Source organism: Orbicella faveolata, unplaced genomic scaffold (genome assembly GCF_042242905.1).
Source record: "Orbicella faveolata isolate gen_17 unplaced genomic scaffold, um_ofav_v1 contig_47, whole genome shotgun sequence".
Taxonomy (NCBI): domain Eukaryota; kingdom Metazoa; phylum Cnidaria; class Anthozoa; order Scleractinia; family Merulinidae; genus Orbicella; species Orbicella faveolata.
The window spans coordinates 10,041,374-10,064,454 of record NW_028301577.1 but is presented as its reverse complement, the minus strand read 5'-3'; the positions used below and the strand labels follow the sequence as shown (position 1 = coordinate 10,064,454).

General features: G+C 39.0%; 1 protein-coding gene across 1 annotated transcript in view; it reads left to right on the top strand.

The window, feature by feature from the left end:
* Positions 1-23,081, top strand: part of LOC110048356 (vacuolar protein sorting-associated protein 53 homolog) — a 54,410-nt gene that overhangs the window by 487 nt on the left and 30,842 nt on the right. The window contains exons 2-13 of the mRNA XM_020754138.2: positions 13,167-13,247; positions 13,736-13,785; positions 14,779-14,845; positions 15,703-15,789; positions 16,368-16,483; positions 17,579-17,698; positions 18,402-18,480; positions 18,586-18,656; positions 19,279-19,351; positions 19,903-20,045; positions 20,406-20,535; positions 22,879-22,911. Of these exons, the coding sequence (XP_020609797.2) occupies positions 13,167-13,247; positions 13,736-13,785; positions 14,779-14,845; positions 15,703-15,789; positions 16,368-16,483; positions 17,579-17,698; positions 18,402-18,480; positions 18,586-18,656; positions 19,279-19,351; positions 19,903-20,045; positions 20,406-20,535; positions 22,879-22,911 (1,050 nt within the window). The remainder of the gene's footprint in view (positions 1-13,166; positions 13,248-13,735; positions 13,786-14,778; positions 14,846-15,702; positions 15,790-16,367; positions 16,484-17,578; positions 17,699-18,401; positions 18,481-18,585; positions 18,657-19,278; positions 19,352-19,902; positions 20,046-20,405; positions 20,536-22,878; positions 22,912-23,081) is intronic.

Sequence of the window (23,081 nt, the reverse complement as noted above, 5' to 3'; positions counted from 1 at the left end):
TGTAGACATATAAAAGCTTTATATGTATAAACTTGAACCTTTGTAATGGAGTTTTTCAAGAAACATTCAATTTATTTTTTTACAAACATAAAATTGTTAATATGCATTAAAAAGAATGAAAGTATTTACATTTAAATAGAATTGATTTTTAACTTACAGTTGATCTTAATAGCAAGAACTTTATAATAAAAAGTGCACATGTAGCTTGTAAAGAGTTTTTGTTGTGGAAGAAAAGAGGCATTGGTCATTTATATTGTAATGCCACAATTCTGCAATAAAACAACATGGTGTTAAAACTTTTAATCACAGACATACGAAATCTACAGTTTAACAACTTAACTGAGCACATGGCTATATCACTATATGTCACGTGACTTACAATTCACTAAGCGGGTACCTGTGGGCAATCGCCCTACGCTACACTACTCCCCCCCTTTAATAAGCATTGTCCCAGTTGTTTTGTTATGTGTAAATCACTTCAGAGTGAACTTAAAACAACTATAATTCGACACAACAGACTGAGTCTCTAAGGACTGTTCCTGAATAAACATGACAATGTCCACAGTTCCTGGAAACAAGCAACATTTAAATGTGTAAACTTGTGTAATTGCCTTACCTGTATGTTAGTTTCAATCAGTCTTTAAACATTTCATGTTTAAATCACTGAGCGATCAGGTTAACCAGCCACCCAAGTTGCATACTGCCTTGGTGGCTTTAGCTGCCTTGACAGTCTCCCACGAACACTAGAATCTGTTTCAGGTATGACTTGTACAGTCAATTCCACTGTTTCACTGTTGACATCCTCTGGGTTATGGTCATCTGCACTTGAAGTTGACAATTCTGTGCGAGGTTCAGGTTCCCTCACATTATCAGATTGGTTGCTGTTATCTGCCCCAATGCAATCAGCATTCTGAGTTCATCCTCTTCTCCCACCATCCACTCTGCCTTGACAAGCTCAACTCCCTCTCTCCCATAATGGGAGCTGACTCTCCATCTTCAACAAAACACTGGACAATCTACGTCTGATGCCTCTCTCTCTTCCTCTCTTGGTTTCGATAACTGCATCTGCCTTTTAGGAATCCATCTCTCCAGTGCCAGGCTTTAACTGGTCTGAATGAATGACCTTCAGCTTGGCCTTCCTGCTCTTCTGGATTCAGTACACTACATCAGACAGCACTAATATCAGATAAGGTCCCTCCCACGGGCAGTCAAGTTTGACATTTCTCCCTTTCTTTCTCCGAACATTGTGCAGCCAAACACGATCACCAATAGTACATGGTCTACCAGCAAGCTGTTTGTCAAAGTTCCACTTCTGGCATATGGCTGCACTGTTCAACTGGCATCTAGCCAAATCATGTGCACTGGCCAATCTCCTTTAAACAGCTTGGGTGTAGTCTGTCTTGAGTGGTGGTGCATCAGGAGTTGCCTTGGTTATGGTATCCAAAGGAACTTCCTCTACCCAGCATTAAGAGATTAGGTGTAACCCCTGTTGACTCATGAACAACGTCCCGATAGCCATCATGTTAGCTGGAAGGTGAAGATCCTTCGGTCTACCTTAATCTTTCAACACAATATTTCAATGAGAGTCCTGTTGAAACACTCCACCTGTCCATCGGATTTGGGGTACAGTGGGGTAGTGCAAGTTTTCTCAATGTCTAACAACTTGCAAATTTCAGCAAGCGCCTTTGATTCAAAGTTAGTTCCTTGGTCACTATGAAGTTCACGGGGAATGCCAAAGGGACAAATGAACTCGCTCACTAACCTCTCAGCAATAGTAGCCACCTCTTGGTTTGGAATTGGGTAGCTCTCAGTCCATTTAGTATAATAATCACTAACCACCGGTATAAACTTGTTCTCCTGTGGAGTTTCTGGCAGTGGACCAAGAATGTCAATTGCAATCTATCCCATGGGAGCTCCTACCACACACTGTTTTAAAGGAGCATGATGTTTCTTCCCCCATGTTTTCTTTGATCCACAGACATCCACAGACTAATCTATGAACTGCTGATGTAAATCCTGGCCAATGATAACAAGATTGAAGAGCACTTACGGTCTTTTGTACACCATGATGACTTGCAGTCATGTGACTATGATGAGCTTCAAAGGCAGTCTGTTGGAGAGAGCCAGGAAGAACAACCTGGTTGGTTATCTGGTTTCTTATGTCATTTTTCCATTTGCATTAACCCTTTCGCTGCGGGCCATTTTTTCACCCTTGTGCAGGCCTAAAAATGGGTTTTTTGCAAACTTTTTTTTTAAAATTAAATTATCATGTTTTTAAACAGTCCTTATCAACAGAAATCATTTTCTGGATAAGAACTAACTATTATTTACATTATTTGTACATTTTGTCAATAAAAAATTTCAGTTAATAATGATATTGAGTGTGATAGATTTCAAAACATGGGTAGTAGCACAGTCCTGGATTGCTGGGACAGGATGCACAGTGGTATCTTGACTCTTTTCTTGTTTTCCTCTTTGTACAAACCCTGCACTTCTTCTGAGGTTTCTCCTTTTTCTCTGTGGGAGGGATAGGAGCAATAAAATGCCTTTCTGTCAGACATGCAATGGCTTCTTCTCTTGGAATCTCTGGGGTATTTTCCACTAAGAGTAAAGAGGCAATTACACTTCTTTGAAAATCTAGCAGTGGCTTTCTCCCACCACTTTTCTTGTGCGGTATGAAGCTATTCAGCATTGAAAGCTGCACTAGGTGAAGAGCAAGCTTTTTATACCACTTCATGCTCTTCCTGGCAACCTGAAATGGCTGCAGCAGTTGATCAGTGCAATCGACGCCCCCCATGTATTTGTTGTAATCGACGATACACTTAGGCTTTTGCAAGGGGTTTGCAGGATTTCTTCTGTTTCTGATATTCTGCATCCTTTCATCATGAATGGTTGTCAGAATGTTCACCTCTTTGGTGTCTTTGCATTTTAGAGCCAGGAGGGCATCAGATCGATATGCAACTGTCTCCCCATGTTGGCGAAGCTTCGCTTTGCTCACTGCCTCAGGAAAACCTTTCCGATTTTTGCGTATTGTGCCACAAGCTAAGGTGCTATTATCCTTCAGATACTGAAGCAGTGGAATGCTTGTGTACCAGTTATCCATGTACAGATGATGTCCCTTATTCAGCAAAGGCATCATGAGGTCTTCCACAATTCTTTCTGAAATTGACAAGTTCTGATTTCCCTCAACCAGTGTATTTTTACCAGTATAAATCCGAAAGCGGTGGGTGTAACCTCCATCTTCACAAAGCATGAATAACTTGATTCCAAATTGAGATCTTTTCAGAGGAATATATTGGTTGAAATGCAATCGTCCTTTCCAAAGTAAAAGAGACTTGTCAATACAGACTTGCTTACTTGGTGTGTACACTTCTTGAAATTTCTCGAACAGGTGGTCAACCAATGGTCGAATTTTGTATAGCTGGTTAGGGTTTGGCTCATCTCTGCCAGGCATGTTGTCATTGTCATTGAAGTGTAAGAACTTCAGAAGCAATAAATACCTATCCCTTTTCATGACTTGCTTGAAAATAGGTGTACTGTACAAGGGATCATTTGACCAGTACATTTGGATGTTTGGCTTCTGGATGATTCCCATTAGAAATGTAATGCCCAGAAACTCCTTCATTTCTTTAGGGTTTGTAGGATACCATTCATGTACCCTTGATCTTCTTTTGAGATTGTTATCACAAATAAACTGCTCGGCAAACAAGTTTGTTTCAGTTACAAGGTAGTTTACAAGGTCATCATTGATGAATAAAGTAAAATAATCAATGGGTTCAAAACCTTGTGTGTCTACTTGGACTCCGGATTGACCAGTGAAAGGAATGTCTGGAGGTGGTGCTAAGTTAGGTCTTACCCAATGCAGGTTTGGAACCGTCGCGTTTCTTTTCCTCTGCCACTTCGGAGGAGGACCATTCCTGGCATTATCTGCCCCAGTTTCATCAGAATCTTCGCCACCTGTTTTGGCTTCTGAAGACTCTGACCCATCACTTTCAGAATCTTCATTCTCCAATACGTAGTCATCGTCACTTTCGCCATCTTCCGAGCCAGAAAAATCTTCCTCGTCGCTTGAATCAGCCCAGACCCTTTCCAAAACCTCATTGACTGTAAATCTACTCACAACTGGCGAATAACTGAAAGATGCACTCGAAAAACACTTGAAAATACACTTGTGGAAAAACCAAGATGGCCGCCAGAATCGACTTGATACTAAAAATAACACGTGGTACAAATCATAAGTTTTAACGTCATATATTTCTCACCAAATGTATTCTTCATTACCAGGCTCTTATAAGTTTTGTTACATGCGGTGTAATTGTTTTTATGATGTACGTAAGTTTTCATACAAAGGCTATACTTGAGGACGTACTGAGTACGTCCTTATAGCATATGTGTAATCTGAAACAGGATGTACTGAGTACGTCCTTGTAGCAGCGAAAGGGTTAAAGCACACTCTTCCTGAAGAGCAGCCAGCCCCATTCAAGCCAGTTTAAATTGGCTAATGCTTTCATGCATGAGGAAGGTGCCAAAGGAGGAGATAGTGAGGATTGGAGAGAAACACAACTTATGAATTCTGGCAATCCAAGCACAGTCCAGTCCAGCAGTCCAGTCCAAGCCATCCCTGAACAAAGTGATTCTGCTGAAGAGACTGTTGCAAACGGATCATCAGGGCATGCCAACCAACAGTTGGAAGAGTTTCCTACAGTTCAGACAGAAGAAGGTTCTACCTCCAGCTCTCCTACTCCCAGAGTACAGTCATCTAGGCCTAGATGAGAGCGACGTCGACCTGCTTATTTGACTGATTACGTCACGTGACATGTTTACATTAATTTTGATCAGATGCCAGAAGCATTTAGAATATGCAACTGAGTTGAACTGCAGTATTAATTAGATAAACTTTGATATTTTTGTTATGAGCATACTAACCTACTAACCCACTAGTTTTAAACATTAATTAATCACATCAAGTCTCAAGGCTTTAGTTCTGATTGATTCAAAGACTCTGGAACATTGAATTGGATTTTGCCATCCTGTGTCATTATTTTATTGTATGTGGACTGTGTAGACAACCGCAAAAAGGGGGAGATGTTATATCCCGTGCGACTTACATGAAGTAGTTGTTAGATGATATATATAGTGTGACTCACATGAAGTGTGTTAGAATTAAGGTGGCTGAACACAGTTTTCGTGTGCGTTTTTGCTGATGCAATTGAGCGCGCGCACAGGGATTGCAAAAACAAACATGCCGTCAATAGAGCGATCATTTTATTTACTCAACACCCGCACTATCTGTGCTATTTTTCTCTATTATTGAATGCAGTGTGGTATTGATGGCTTTAGTCTTTTATTACAGAGATATGTTAGAAAAGGTAACCACGCAAAGAACCCAGCAATTCTCGGCTTTTTCTCTGTTACCGAAAGAACCCAGTTAAATGCAGCGCATGCGCAGTTGCTCGAAAAATTGAGACCAATTGCTTTTGCAGAAACTTGCCGATTTCTGACGATCCAGTCGTTAGAATTTCAAGAAATTTGGCAAAAAAATAGTTCAGAAACCACATGAATGATCTATCGCAAAAAATCTGAATTTTGACATAGGGAATTTTTGATAATACAGAACATGCAGTGAAAACGATTTGCGGCGAATTACGAAAATCGCCTATGTCAAAATTTTATTAGAACAGTGTTGACAGAAGGGATTTAATGTCAATTCGTAGTGTGCAACTGATGAAAAAAATCTAACGACTGGATTTTTTTATAAATAAACAAAAACCATTTTTTAAGCCTTGTTTTTAACCAGCCCCGTTGCCATGGCAACAGCACACATCTCAACCAAAATGCGAGAATAAACTTTTCTGTTATTAACCTTGACTCTTGCATTAAATGGGCGCCAAAACATAAATAGCTTAAAAGTAATGGTGAATTTGGCATAGGCTCCTGAAAACTGTGTTCGACCACCTTAAAGCATGTGCTTTTAGAGTGTACACATCGAGCTCGAGTGAATTTGGAGTGTTACACATACAATGGTCATCACAGGGCTAAAGGGAAAGTGCATCAGCATTCTGGTGTCGTTGTCCTGGTCAAGACTAGATATCAAAGTCAAAAGTACGTAAAGGGACATTGTCACCATTTTTAGCATGATTTTGGAAATCTCAAAAACATATATCGATCATTGGAAGCTGAACAATAATGGTTTTATTTTGTAGAGCAGTGTTTGACAAATGATTAAAACCCACTAGGAAGTGAAGATGGCTAACAATGACGAGGATGGAAACGGATTGTGATATGGATTTTTGAAAAAGTGTCAGGATGTCAGTTTTTCAAAGGTTCAAGTTTGGCTCGAAAATGATTGAAATGTTGCAAGAATGTTGCTGCAGTGTGAACTTTCTTCAAGAAATTGCTTTTAATCATTTAGTTAGAGCTAATTAAGTTCTTGTTACATAAATTTAGGGACTATTTTGTGAATGTATAACAGTTTTAAGCAAATATATTGTGAGAGTGTCCCTTTAAGAATTCAATCCAACATGCCAGTTGTCCTTCTGGATCCTTAGCTTTAATGACAGAACGCATGGGGCATGATCAGTTTGAATGCAGAATCAGGTAATGCCAATGTTGCTTCACCAACTCAACAATTGTCAAGAGCTCAGATGAGTCACATAATAGTTCCTTTCAGACTTCAACGATAGTCAACTTGCAAATGCAATAGGTCTTTCCATCCCATCTTGAAGCTGTGATAGCACTACACCAATTCCATGGTCTGATGTGTCGGTGTCTAGCACAAACTTCCCCTCTCTGGTCAGGTAGGACAGGACCCTAGCGGATGTAAGGGAACCCTTCGAGCTGTCAAAGGCCTGCTGACATTCTCCTTTCCAAGCAAATGCTGTCTTTGTTTCTGTTAGCTTGTACAGTAGTCAAACCGGCAGTAATAAGAGGCAAGTCCAAGGAAGCTTTTGATACCTGATACCTTCTTCTGTGACCACATGTCCCAGTTGTGAACCCATTTCTGGAAGAGAAAACACTTTTTCGGCTTAAGCTTCAGCCCCACCCAGGCCAGTCGCTCAAACACCTGTTTCTGCTGCTCTAAGGGCCTGTTTACAAGGAGGGAGGGTTACCCTAGCACTCACACATTTCCTCTTTTTTTCTTCGTTGTGTTTACAAGGCAGCTAGGGTTACTACCTGTGCAATTTTGCTTGTAAACGCGGGCTATCTTTTGCCCTCCAGCTAGGGTTAACCTCTTGCTAGGATAACCCTCCCTCCTTGTAAACAGGCCCTAACTCTTCCTCAAATGTGCACCCCATGACAATCACATCATCGAGGTGAATCAAGCAGATTTTCCAATGAAAGCCCTTCAAGACAAGTTCCATCAATCTGGTAAATGTGCTTGGTGCCTGACAAAGGCCAAATGGAATCACATTCCATTCATACAAGCTGCTTGGGGTTACAAATGCTGCCATTTCTTGGGTGTTCGCGTCCATTGCCACTTGCCAGTAACCGGAAACAAGATCCAAGGTGTAAAACCATCTTGACCCACCTAAAGCAGCCACTGAGTTGTCAGCGCACGGCAAGCGAAAGGCAGCCTTTACCATAGCTGCATTTAACTGGCCATAGTCAATGCACAGCCTCTGGCTGCCATCTTTTTTGGTCACCAGCACAACTGGGGAGGACCAAGGGCTTGATGATTCTTTCAACTTCCCTTGCTGCAATAGGTCAGTTACTTGTTGCATGATTTCATCATGTTTCCATTGAGAGGTGTGCCGGGGCTGTTGTTGGATAGGGAGCACAATGCCTGTTTCAATTCTGTGCTGGATCATATGTGTGGTGCCTATGTCCCCATCAGAAAGGGAGAACACATGTTGGTAATTGTACAGTAACTCTTGCAGTCTCTCAGTTTTACTGTCAGTCAGATGCTCTGTGCTCCTTTGTAAAAGTTCCTGTAGGGATTCTGGTAGAGTCCTTTCAATGGTTTTGTGTAACACATGCTGATTGATTACTCTGGCTTGGCCCACAACAGTCTCTTGATTCTCTTCATAAAGCTCCAGTGAAGTGACATCAATAACTGGCTTATCTTGGGCAACCACAGTCTTTTAGCCTGGGCAGCCAAGTTGTAAACTTCGTCAGAATCATTGAAAACATGTTAGGGAACCACCCCTGTCCTCTTTTACATCCACCAGAGTCCTTGCAACATAGAGGCCTTTTTGTTGCAAATGTGAAGTAAGGCAAGGCTCTAACAATTGGATGCCCAATTGAGATGCCTTTGGATTTAAGTTAGTAGAACGTTTGTGAACAGTGACTGGGACAATCACCTCAGTGTTAGGTTCAATAACTGTTGACCGTCACACCATGTATCACAAACTGAGGGGCTGGTTCTTGAAATCAGAACTTACAATCAAACACTTTTCCATTAATCCACACTTGGTTTTTTACAATGTGAATCAGCTTGTGACAGGAAGTCCATACCAAGAATGCCCTCATCCTCAACCTCCACAGTTACATGCATTTCAAACTCTTTAGTACCCAGCCACACTACAACATGTCTCAAACCATGTGTTTTTGCTTGCTGACCATCAGCAAGAGCAATCGCAAACTAAACTTGACACTGGCAGGTAAAGAATTATAAATCTTGAATGACACAATCGACCGAGCAGCACCAGTGTCTATCAACCACATAACACGAGTTCCACCAATAAAGCCTGGCAAATGAAGGTCTCGTAATTTGTTACTAACTTGTGACCTTTCCATGGGCACATCACGACAACCCATATCCTGCTTTGACAATGGCTGTGGAATAGCATTGTTCACATCATGTTCAGAAGTGGGGCCAGCATCACTCTCACTCAGGCATCCCCCTGGCCCTTGGGTGGCACCCTGCTGCCGTTTCCCTAGTCCAGTTTGTTGTGGTCAGGTGACTTGCATGCGGGGCAGTTACAACGGTAATGGCCAAATTCTTTGCAATCCCAGCATGGACCATTTCGACTGAAATATAGTGGAGCAGGTGGGCGTTGCTGGTTTTCAGAGGTGTTCAGAGACATTGACTGGGAGAGCCGTCGTATCTGCTGAACTAATTGTTGAAGAGCATCTTGCTGAGTCTCCTGATGTTGTTGCGCTTGAAGGTCAGAACGTAACATTTCCATCTGAGCTTTAAATAAATCAGGCTCTGTTTCAACTTCATCAACAGAGCAAACCTTCGGAGAGCTTCCTCGCCAATCCCCAGACAAGAGACAAAATGCTTCAAGTTCACAAGCCAACGACAGTGTTTCATCCATGGTGCATGGTTTATCTCTGCATAATCCGAGCCTGTCATCTTGATCTTTGATGTCATCAAAGAAATTCTGGATGACAAATCTTTCCTGAGTGCCAGGAGACAAATCTTGATAAGCTAGACTGGACACAGACCAGATATTTGCAGCAAGAGCTTGAACACTCTCATTTTCCTGTTGGTGATGACTATGCAGATGCGGCTGGTGCAGCTCGTGTTGTTTTTTAACTCCTAACTGAAGCTCCAGTCTGTCAACAATCTTCTTGTAATTTTGAGAGTTGGTATCACAGGCCTTTTAGCACCTTTTGGGCTTCTCCATGAAGGCTTGTGGCCAGGTATACAGCGGCTTCTTCTTTGCTGTAACCATTAACATTAGAGCAACACTCAAAGTGTTTCAAATAATCTCGTAGCGACTGAGTACCGTCATAATCCAGAGGATTTTTGACAGGTTTCATAAACTCCTGGTGGTGTGTAAAAAAATTAGCTGAATAATTAATTTGTTCTCTGGCGCAAATGGGTTTGCAGAGTGAGATTGGCAACTTGAATCAGACTCTGGTGTAAATGGATTCCCTGGCTTAAAAGGGGTAACTGGCGTCGAACAACTCATCTCTTTGAATTCTGACTCCACAATTGAGTTTTCCGCCATTGCAAACTGATGAAACCACGCAAGCAAACACACAAGCTGCCAAATTTCCACGCAGAACCACACAAAACGATGATATTCAGTTGCAAAAGCCATCAAAATATCTCCATTGACCACAGGTAGATGTAAAGTTTGTTTTGTTCACTGCTGCCACCAATTTAAAACCACAATTCTGCAATAAAACACTTTGTTAAAACTTTTAATCATGGATCTACGAGATCTACAGTTTAACAACTCAACTGAGCCCATGGTCATATCTCCATACATCACGTGACTTACAAGTCACTAACGATAGAATATTTATGTTGCGCTTTTCTTCTCTAGCATGGAAAACTCTGGTCCAAGCAATGCCAAGCTGTGGCTGAAATGTGCAGTTCCAGAAAATATCCATACCCTCCCTAGGAAGGTTAACGGAAATTCCAATGGGGAGAGGGGTTTCAAAAACAAAATTTTTACAGGAAAGTAGGAAGCAACACCAGAATATTCAGAGGGGTGGGAATCTCAAACTAAAGAGAGGCTTCCATGGGAGGGGTATGAATATACAAGTAGTCCCTCTTTTGCTTAGTCTGTTGAGTGCAACTGTAAATAAACCACAAGGAAAAAATGGCTGTGTGAAATCCTGGGGGCAAGACATGTACCAAAGAAGGGCCGACCGCCTAGGCCAGAGAGTTTGAATTATGTGTTGCTCTCACACAGCAAAAATATGATTGGCTTATGTTAGGAGCATTGACAACACTTTGTCAACATTCAGGATATGTGTGATGTCTTGCAGGAATGTTTATCTCGCTTTCTGAAAATAGAAAGCTTTGGAACTGGAGCAAATCAAAGCATCGGAATTGCATCTCACAGGCAGTGATGTTCTTGTGATTCTGCCAGCAGGCTATGGAAAGAGTTAAATTTATCAAGTGTTTTGTTTGGCAAAGCTTTTCGCCTGGACCCCGAATGAGAGCATGTTAGTACTTTTGCCCCTCAACACCAGGTCAACAGCATCGTTGAAGAACAATTCCGTAAATATGAATTGACTGAACTTGGCCTTTCTGCCCTCCATTTGAAAGATTGAACCAGACTTTCAATTGAAACCGAACGTTCACTTCAAAGATTTTGCTGCTATCAGCAAACATGGCACCGCAGTTTGATGACTGAAATTTGAAATTTTGCAACAACATTTAAATTTAAACTTACAAACACAGCAAAAAAATCATTACAAGATGCCTCCTTTGCCGTCTTCTTTTCAAAACTTCTTGAGCAGTTTTGCTTAACGAACAAAGATACACATCTCACGGCATGGTTTTGCCCTGCTACTTGAAGAGGAAAGCGATTTCATTGAAGACATCTCCTGGGGTTGTTAACAGCAGGTGATAATGACAGGATTAAAGATTTTAAATTCAATGTAGTGTCTGCCTCAACTGTGTGGCATTATGATGATTATTTTATTTATATTTGAACGTTTTATGATGTGTAAATATTGTAAATATAGATCAGGTTCTTATAAGGTCAGTAGTTTTTAATTTTTGCTTATTATTACATAGTTATCAGGTCTTTTATTTTAGACACGACCCCACAAGCTTTTAGCTTTTAAAACTTATTGTGTTAAAATAAAGGCTTTCTATTCTATTCTATGTAAAGATGACGAATCCTATTGGATATGTGTAATGAGATTGCAAATTTATTGGAAAAATCGCTCGGCCATGAAAGGTCAAACTCTCTGGCTTAGGTGGTAGTCCCTCCTTTCACCTGCTTCTCATCCCCAGGAGTTCATATGGCCATTTATTCTCTCACGGTTTTCTTTCGTATCATGCATGATGGACTAAGTGAAAGAGGGGCTGGGGTGCCTGCCCTTCAATTAGTCCTCTCAAATGGATGAAGAAATAATAATACAAAATAGTGTTTGTATACCTTATGCCTTCTGTTAATTGCTGTGACTATAATTTCTAATTAAGATGAATTATAACTACTTTACTTGTCGATAAGCAATATTCAAATGGAGGGTACAGCTGTAGGTGCCAAATGAAAGCAAAGCAGGCAATGAGCAAGCGAGTGCGGGCAAAGTGCAAATAAAGGGGGTAACCATGCCTACCTCCGACGGGTAACCTCCCCATGGCACCTGTTGCACTGAATTCTCAGTGGAGAATAAGCATACTTACCTAGGCACAGGGCCCACCATGAACCAAGAGGTGGTTGGGAGGGGGCAAATCAAAGGCAAAAGTGACGAAGCTAGGCAGAGCAAGACCATGAGGGCAAAACTACACAGCAATGGTTCAAGTACACATGCCCAAGTCGATCACCTGCTGGCCAACAGCAGATCTCCCAGTTAACTCTGATTATTGATATACTTCATTATTGATAATCTGATTAAAATTGAAGTCAGAAAATGAGTGGTATGTTGCTACAAGAACACATGCATAGTAGCATGTTTAGCGCGAAGGTATAAGCCAAAGATAACTGTTAGCTGAATTGCAGGAGTGAAAGTTATGGTAAGGGTAGGTTGGTGTAGAGTTCTGAAATTATAGAATTTCATGGTTGTTACTTAGTAATTCTTGAAATTAGCAATTGTTAATGCAGATTAAGTAATGAGCCTCCCATAGTGTAATGAATCTAAATGAAATTTTATATTTTACAATGAAACATTGCAAATTGATACTTGTACATGTAGTTGATATTACAAGCTGTGTGAATTAAGTTTATTTTTGATGCTCCTTGAAGTCAAGGGCAATTGATTTAAACTAGTAAGTTGCAAGAAGTTGAGGAAATTCTTTCAAGAAGTTTTACCCTCAGTTCCATCTCTGTATATTGAACAAAACCTGATCCCATCAATTTATACTGGAACACTTTTAGTTTACACTTTTGGTTCTGGTTTGCCTTTAGTTTCTAGGCCTTAATATTTTGCCATGGTCAATGGTTTTAGGGTCACATGGTAGGAATGATAAAGCGTCTCTATGTTTCTGTAATGTCACAAAATGTTTGACCGTGATGGCCTGGGAGAAAGCTGTAGTATTAATAGTAACTAGCCAAGGTTGCAGTCATCTACATACACCTTTAGTTACTCATTTTATAATTAGCTACATTTACCTGGAAGTGTTGCTCCTTCAATAGTAGTGAGCCAATGTAGGAAAAGCTGTTTAATCCAAAATTAACAAGCTGTGAAGGCTAACCCCCGACGTGGCGGATTCTTCGAGTATTGAAACCAAAACTATGGACAATTAACAAGGGTTGTTAAAAAAGTTTGAAACTGATCTCTGTTTTTGTGTTTTATTAATCTTTTTTTATTAGGTTTTCAAGAGTGATGATCCCTTGGACGGCAAAGATTTTAACCCAGTGGACTATATTAATTCACTCTTTCCCACTGAACAGGTTTGTTTAAATTCAGCAATTTAAGTTTATTATAAGGAATACTGAATGTAGAAATCACATCGACTTGCAAAAAAAATTCCCAGTTCCAGATGGAATTTGAACCCATGACCCTGCATGATGTAGCTGGACGCTCTAACCACTGAGCTACTGGAGACTCTATGGTGAGCGAGGGTGAAATATGGGTCGTTGACTGGGACCAGATCGCATGGTCACACAGCGAAATTTAAGTTTAGCGTACATAAATTCACTAAAATTTAACAACAAATGTGGATTAGTCTCTTATCCTTTGCACATTAATAGTTCCTACTTTATCAAACATTTCATTCCTCATATAAAGCAGTTAGCACTGAATCTTTTGAATGGTGTAAACGAGGAACAGTGAGTTACAATGTAGCAATTTTCTTATCAACTTTGCATGCTACACATGAACTGATGTGTCATTTATTATTTTTAATTATTTATTTTACTTTTTATTAATTAAATTTCAGTCCCTAGCCAATATAGATGATGTTGTTAACAAGATGAGGCTAAGAATCAGGTAAGAATTACAAATCATATACAACTTTTTTCCTCTAAGAGAAACAACATTCATTATAAAATTGGCAGATCTGTAGTGGAATACTTACATTTTGTATTTAGACCTCTAGACAGCCTTGAAAATAAGCACAGTCTTTATAAGATTATTTTATACTAAATCTGTGGTTGAGCTGCCTTGGATGTGCTATAGAAGAGAATTAATTTAGTTGCAGAGGTTAAAAATGGGCAGTGAGAGATGCTGCTCAATACCTCATAAAGTCTGACTACCAGCAACTAGGAGTATTTCTACTCCCCTTCTGGATGGGATGCTGGTCCATCACAGGATTACCTCCAGCTTTAAATTAGCCGGTACCCATTTATACACCTGGGTGGGGAGAGGTGCACTGTGAAAATAAAGTGTTTTGCCGTAAAACACAACACAATGTCCCCAGCCAGGGCTCGAACCTGGACTGCTTGATCCGGAGACAAGTGCACTAACCATGAGGCCACCGCACCTCCTAAGACCTTAAGGCCCCATGGTGGTATGTTAAACCCAGAATCGAGTGGTTTGGGTTTGGGTCTGGCTAGGGTTATTGCCAGATACACGCATGTCTCGGGCTTGGCCAGATGCTTTTACTGTCACATTACCCCACTCCACCTAGATGTAAATTCTATGGACACTGGCAAATTGTTAACAAGATAGTCTGACAAAATACAGTTCTAATGGGGTAAACTAGCATTCGACTACTATGCATCAGAGACAGTAAGATCATAAGTATGTGTTGTGTCAAGTGGCAGACTCTTACTATAATTTTCTTTGCAAGGCTAAGAAAGTCTAGGGCTTGCGGGAAAGTAGCATTTGTCTTGCTGTCTTGCAAAGTCTTGGATTTAACATTTGCTATCTTAGAATATGTTAACCGATGGTAAAAATATTTATAGTGAGTGACCAGCAATTTTTTGGATGCATGTATTTTGTTTTTGTTTCAAATTATGGCATTGATTTTACTTTGAACAGGGGTCTTGATGAAGAAATAAGGACCGTTGTTAGAGGGCAGACTAACATTGGTCATGAAGGAAGACAAGTGAGCAAGTTTTATGTGTAACTGTTGCAGGCCTTTAAAATAATCAAATAAAGCAATCACTTTGAAGAATAGAACTTTCCAGATAACTACAGATCATTCATCTTGTAGCCGCTTAAGAAGTTGTAATAAATCTGTACTTGTTACACTTTTAGTACCTGTGTCACTGAGCTGACTTTTAAAGTTGCTGGATGAAATTTACAAGGTCATTTTCCATTAGACTCAACTATTCGAACTGCAACTTGTTTAGGTATTTGGAATGGTCAAGAGGTTTCCCAATGAAACACTTTTCCAACTGATCCCTAATAAAACACAACCTTAGCTGATGGGACCATTTAACATCACATTGAAACTCTCCAAGTTTGTAGATGTACCGGTAACGCCAGTATTGAGTAGCACTGGCATTTTACTACTTACTGTTTATTGCGCTACAGAGTGTGGCTCTAGGTAACTCTCAAGTCTGTACATGTATGCACAGACTTGGGAGTTATCTAGAGCCACAAGAGTTGTAATTTTCTTGTTTTAATTGTTAGACTTGATCCAATTAATGCTTTGCTTTTTAATATTTTAGTGTGTATCTTATCTTAGTTTTTTATATTATCATTGCATATTTGAGTATCTTTACAATCTATATTTTTATTTTTTAACATGTCATCTTTTTCTTCTGTAAATATTTATATGAGGGCCACTGATTTTTCAGTGATTACTGTTGTGTTGAGGAGAACTTTGTCTTGCACATATAACGAACAGTTTTTCTAACTCAAGTCTGTGAATACAACTCAACAGTGTCACACTTTATATCAAGGCTGTTTGATGCCAATATTTCCAACTTAAATCTGGAATTCTGTTTCTGTTGCTAGGCTCTTGATGAAGCCAAACAAGCAATTCAACAGCTGTTTGCCAAAATTATTGACATTAAAGAAAAGGCAGACAAATCAGAACAAATGGTAAGCCAACCCGTCTCAATATTTTTTATCCTCAACCCAGTAAATGTAGTACTACTAGTTCTATAGAACTGAACCCTGAACCAAATCCTCCTGTACCCACTTTCCCACATTCTCATTTTTCTAGTCACCCACATCTCCATGTCCCATGTCTGCAGTCATGCTAGTGGATTCTTTACCAAAATTTTTACCGTGGATAGATAAAGATTATCTTATCTCAGCTGACCTTCACTTGCATAAGGCAAGTAAAATTTTGCAGGAAATACAAGTGACAGATAAAAGTACTGTGAGGGTTGAAATTTTTGTCCAGAGCTAGTGAGAATGGCCTTTGGGTTATTGAGTGGTTTTCTCTGCACACTGTCCAGTTGCCAAGCCCTGTGCCTCCATAATGCTATGTACATTTAACAGAAGGGTCATATTTTTATGTCTCTGTCATCTTCTACCAAACATTTTGAACATTTCGCCTCATATCCCCCTTTCCCATGTCCCCTAATATGCCTATGTCTCCATGTTTTCATCCTATTTGTGTCATCTCTGGTACATCTGTAAGTCTGCAATTATTAAACAATTACTTTTTACAGGTAAAGGAAATAACAAGAGATATCAAGCAACTAGACCATGCTAAACGACATTTAACAAGTTCCATCACAACTCTAAACCACCTCCATATGCTGGTGGGTGGAGTGGACACTCTCATGTAAGTAGGGTGTGTATGATGAACAAAAACCTCCCTGCTGAGAGGTGTGGTCAGTTCATATAGTTTTAATGATTATTTAGATGCAATGCAGTGTATGGGTTCCCAGTTGAACCCACAACCCATAACTCCTCTCTTGGGAGACAGAAGTAAGTGTTAAAGTGCCATTTTTACACAAAGTAAAGAAGGCACGAATGGCGATGTTCCACCTCATCATGCTTGTTTGCTGTATACTTGTAGTGGAAGAAAAAGTTATTTGGAACCAAGTGTAATAATTAAACAGAGCTACTTTAGGATGGGTGATGACCTTAAATGTTTCGCTTACTGGAATCTGGATTGAGTGGTGTGTGTTCCTGGTTTGGGTTACACTCCTGGGCAATACACTTTACTCTCACAATGGCTTTCTCCATCCAGGTGTATGAAATGCATACCTGGCCAATTTTAATGCATAGGTTAACCTTGCAATGGACAAGCATCCCATCCAGGGTGATTAGAAATATTACTGGCCTCTTCAGCTACAGCTGAAACTGTAGATTTGCACCAGCCTGACTGACAATTAAGCTCAAATGCAGATTTTACCTAGTACCTACCTACTACCTACCTGCTTTCTTACAAAATAGTTTTGAAAGCTTGCAAGATGTTGTTTTGCTCCAATCCATATTAAATGTAAAATGCCCACGGAACTGTCTGGGTCGAGCTTGGAATCATTTATTATTTCCAGCATTGAGCTTCATTTTTTATTTAATTTTAAAAATGTCCATGAGTGCTGCTACTCACCCTGGATGACCACTACACATGACATGTCTTCTAACCAGTCGGGTACTGCTGAAGTGTACATGGCCCCCTTCACACCTGCACAGAGAGAGGCATGATATGTAAGAGCTAAATCAAAATTGTGTGCTCAAAAACACAGTCCTACAAGGAGCAATTCCAGTGAACTAACTTTTAGGCTAGTGTACCTGTCCTTCTTGCTTGTTCTACAAAGGGGACAGTATAGTTAATGAAGGAGGGGAGGCTAGTGGGAAGGGCTATCCTGAGGAGAGAAGACTGTCAAGAAAGCTGACAAGAAAACTGACATTTGTAAATTTGTAACCTAAGGAATTTAACGAGAAAGCGGCACTATGGAGAGGTGGCTAATCTCTTGCAAGGAGTTGTCAATGTTCTGGAGCACTTCAAAAAGTACTTTGGAATTGCTCAAATTCGACAGTTAGCTGACAAGTAAGTGATCCTCATTCGTAGCCATAATTGTAATATCCCTTAGCCTGAAAGTTTGAAGGGAGCTTCTGGGTAAAGCAAGATGTTAGCTAAGAAAATGTTTGATGATGACTAAGCTATCTCTTATTAGATGGTTTATGGTACTCACTCATTTATAAATAAACCCAAGAGAATTGTAGTGAGAATGATTAAAAGCATAAATTAAGTACGTAACAGAAGGTCAAATTACTATATTATTAATTAAAGTTTCTTGCCAGTAAGAAAGTTGTTGGCTGTTTAGCCAAAGAATACTGTCATCTGCAATCCACCGTAGGAAAAAAGATGGCGGCTGTACATTTTACCACAATGCCTTGCGAACCTAACACAGCCTATAAGGCACTGAGAAAGCCAAATGTTTATAATGTTTGTCCCTGTGCAAAGGACATTGAGTAGCCTGGGTTTGAAGATTTTATAACGTTTCGTTACGCTTTTATAAACATTTTTAAAGTTGTCATGCGCTAAGAACTGTGGGTAAATGTACCAGTCACCATCTTTTTGCCTATGGAGGATTAGCGCTATTTTGATGCTGTACTTACAAGTACATCATAGAACATGCACTTGGGACCGCACAGCAGTACTGTAAGTTTTAAAATAATATGTCTGTGACAACAACTACTCAAGATGACTCTGTCTTACTGACATGTACTAATGATTTTTTACTGTTAAGGGTTAAACAAATCCAGAATGAACTTGGCACTCAAATTTTGGCAGATTTTGAAGAAGCCCTATCTGTCAAAGGAGTGAAGGTACATGAATAGTCGTCATCTGCCTCCTAAACCAGTAGTACATTTTATTTCTACAATGACTATTGACTATATCTATTTATATATAAAATAACTATTTTCTCTCAGCCTCCTGCAGGACCAAACTCACAGTTAGCTGAAGCATGTCAAGTGGTGAATGTCCTGGATCCAAAAGTCAAGTGAGTGTTCCAGCTACATGTAACAAATCAATCGAAGGTCCTACATTTTTTCAACTCTGTTATAGCTTAAATCAGGGGTTTCATGAAATTATATGTTTTCAGCAGGAAGGCAATTGGTTTCCACAGGGAGGTGAAACTTTTTTAACTGAACTTCTTTATAAGTTAGAAGAACTTTCCTGCAGATGGTCAAACCAGGCAAACCAATTTGATCTTACAGCCAGTTAATTTGTTCGCTGCTTGACCCTGAATGAAACCCCTGAAGTTCTTTGAACACAGCTTCTTGTTCTTAACCAAGTCTGGCTTTCTCTATAGAGTGCTGATATTGACTTATGTATTATTTACTGGGACAACATGATGAGAATTGACCAGGAAAACTACATGTACTTAAAGTTGTATGCTCTTTTGAAAAGAGGCTTCATTTTCGGACGAAATTTTGGCTTCACTGGTACTCTAGAAACTGCCCTTCTGTAAACTAATACATGTACTCAGTTTTTTTACCTGACTTTGTTGGTGACATGTGGTGTGTGTTTTAACTTTGAAAAATTAGAATAAAGTGTTTTAAAATTCAATTCATTTGTTACATGTCCAGATGACATTGAACTTCTTCATATTTCCTTTGCAGAAATGAACTGCTGACGTGGTTTGTCAAGCTTCAGTTAGCAGAATATCAGCAACTGTTTAATGAATCATTTGAAGTAAGTAACAGCTACATAACTTACTATGTTTTCTTGAGTAGCTACCGCTGGCATGGTATTGAAGCTTTGTCTAATAGACCAAGCCTTTATTCAGGGTCTAGCAATTTATCCTATCCAGTGTTTTGACATCTTTTTGGCTTGTAGAGGCATGATATTTGAAAGATCAAATCGTTGAGTTTCCCAGAATGGCATGTTTAAACTTTTTTGCAAAGTTTGATTTTTTGGCATTTGATCATCATTTCTGTCCATCACCCCTTTGAAGAATTGGGCTACTGTTGTTTTTATGGCATTTAGGTGATCATGTACATATATGTTTGATGGCACATTTATTTGTGAAGATAAGATATGCTTTGGCAGGAAAATAATTATAATTAGCAAAGGCCTAGAAGTTTAATGTAGTTTTTGTTGTTCCTACAACACATAGAACAAGGCGTGCAAGTAGAGACTATTTCTTCAAAGGTATCCTATTAACAAAATGAGTAATACTTAAATTGTGCTTTGCGTCTCATACAGATGTACTTTACATTGTGCTTTCATTGTTGCACGTCCAGGTTGCATGGCTTGATAAAATTGACCGCCGTTACTCCTGGTTAAAAAGAGCTCTGGTCAAATTTGATGAAGACTTTCAAGGAACGTTTCCTTCTGAATGGCATGTGGAGGAGAGAATTAGTGAAGAATTCTGCAGAATAACCAAGTATGACTTTGAAATGTTAATTTTCTCTCATACATTATAAGATTAAGACCTCCACTGTAAAGTCCAGTTAGCCACACATACTTATGTGCACCTATTTTTATGAGAAAACTTTAAAAAAATTGAGCAAATCAATAACTAAAATTGCTTGGTCATTGTGATCATCAGCTTTCTTAGTCACTATGTCAGTTGCGTGTGGTAGTTTGGCAGTTTATTAAGGTTCTTAGACTGAAACAAATGGTGGTTTTACCACATTTGCTAACAGCTACAGCTGTAGCTATTACAATGTATCTGACGATAGACCTGCATTAAACCATGTGTTTTTACACCGTGTATTTGTAATACTTCTGATTTGACCTGTAGGAAAGATTTGTCAAAAATCATGACAGCCAGAGTACAAGAAATTGATGTCAAACTACTGCTATTTGCCATCCAAAGAACAACAACCTTTGAAAGTTTATTGGCACAGAGGTTTGTTCATCATGGTTATGAGGTAAGAAAATTATTATTATAATTTGTTCTCCAGTTATATGTAATAATAATTGCTATAATTCATTTTTAATGTTTATGCAGAGAATGGTAATACTACACATGAACAGTGGTAAGTCATTACTAGGAATTATAAGTGCCATCTCATAAGTTGATGCTTTTTGAAGTTTCTGTGTCATTTATTGAACGTTGCACTAAAGGAATGGATTACCACAGCAAAAATAATGTGGAATTAGGCAGGACTTGGTAATTTACACTTTGGGGAGCTAGAATGTAAGCTCCTTCTATGTTGCTTTTATTTTGTTGTAATTATTCAAATATCTTTTATCAATAAATTAAAACCATTTTCAGTAATTGCTTAGGATTATAGTACTCACACTTCTGTCCCTTAAGAAACGTTCTTGTTGGAGCTGCTAGTGTATTTAAGACAAGAAGCCTGCAATTGACCAATTTAGTTATATTAAAATTCAGCCTAAAACAATAGACCTCGGTACGAGGTTCGGGGGAATAACTGCAGAGTTTGTGGGGTTTATTCCCCAGAGCCTCGTGCTGAGGTCTACTGTGTTAAACTGAATATATCGAAATTGATCTATTGCAGTTGCTTCCCGTCACCCTCTTTTCTTGCACCAAACTCCTCTAATGGCAGTAAGCAATGAGAGATGACAGCATTCATTGGCTGCTTTACTTCCCATTTAGTATCCATTAAGATGAAGTGCTTCCATAAAACGTTTAAGCTTGCATTCATTTGGCTTTGCAACCCCTTCTTTTCTTTTCAAATCAAAACACATAGTTGTAAAGCTTCGATGCCCAGATGCAATAGCAGATTAACGAGAGATTCACTGGCCTTTGGTGGGTCAGCCTACTTATTACTAAGGAGTATTTTAAAGACTTTCTTTTCAACAGTTCAACTGCCTCCATATCCCGATATAGAGAAAGTGATTACGTGTATTTTTAGAAACGTGTAATAATTTAAGCCTAGACTGATACTTTGATCTTAGCTGCGTATTTAGTATTTTACATGTATAATTATGTTTCAATGATCTTATTTTATTTCAGTAGTGTGCACAACCCCACAAGCTTTGTAGCTTTAATTCTTATCATGTTATGTTGTTACGTTATGTTATGTTATGTTATGTTATGTTATGTTATGGTTGTATTTGTTATGTTATGTTACGTTATGTTGTGTCATTTTATGTTATGTTATGTTATGTTATGCTATGCTATGCTACATGTATGCTATGCTATGCTATGCTATGCTATGCTATGCTATGCTATGCTATGCTATGCTATGCTATGCTATGCTATGCTATGTTATGTTCTGTTATGTTCTGTTATGTTCTGTTATGCTCTGTTACGTTACGTTACATTATGTTACGTTATGTTAAAGCCAGTAGACATCCAGTGAGCTTACTTGGAGTGGGTGTAGCTATTAATAGCTATTGGTTATTAATGTTATTGATTATAGAATTTTGAGCATTTCTGTAGTTTTTTCATGGGTGAACCTTGCTTGAAAGCAGTAGTACTATAAAACACTGTTAATAACTAAGGTTTTCGATAAACAATTAAGAAAAAAAGCAGCGATATTAAAGAATGACATTTCGACGGCTCCATGCTATCATTCTCAAATTCAAATAAAATACGTTACGTGAGTTCATTATATAGTGAATGTACGAGTGAAGGTCTCAGTACTTATGATTAAGAGAAAAAAATTATCGATGAATAAAAATACCAAGCATGGTGCGCTTGGACTGTCAAATTAAAAGTTTTGCTTTAATGGAGTCAGATTGAGTGTTAAGTGTTGGGTTTTTGTTTTTGATGAAGAGCATTTCATAAATTAAACAATCCAGTTTCCGACGGCATTTCTTGAGGATTGTAAATTAGTCATGGAGATCGTTGTTCCTCAGATTGTGTACGTCCCGCAGGTGTTTACCAATGACAGAACACTTATGTTCATTAATGCGCTGAAATAGGTGTCGGCATGTATAGCCCACATAATCTGCATCGCACAAATCACATTTGTATTCAAAAACAACGCATTGTTCGTTAACAAGAGGTGGTTTGGGTTCCGTCACTTTGATCTCATCAGAAATTAAAGCAAAACTTTTTATTTGACAGTCCAAGCGCACCACGCCTGGTATTTTTATTCATCGATTATTTTTATATCTTAATCATATGTACTGAGACCTTCACTCGTACATTCACTAGATAATGAACTCACATAATGTATTTTATTTGAATTTGAGAATGATGGCATGGAGCCGTCGAGACGTCATTCTTTAATATCGCTGCTTTTTATTCTTAATCGGAACATTTTAGTTTTGACAAATCTGCCCTGTTTCTTTTATAGGACACTGAAGAACCAAAGGAGGCCACTGGCAAGGTCTGGCTTGTTCAGATTCATTTGTGTTACTGATATGAACGTAACTGAATTCTAATGAAAAAGGAATTATAATTATTTATCTGCCTGCTTTGTTGAAAAGACACGAAAAGACTCTTGTCATAAAACGGGAGCAATGCAGTTCAATCAATTCAATGTATGTTAGTCACTTA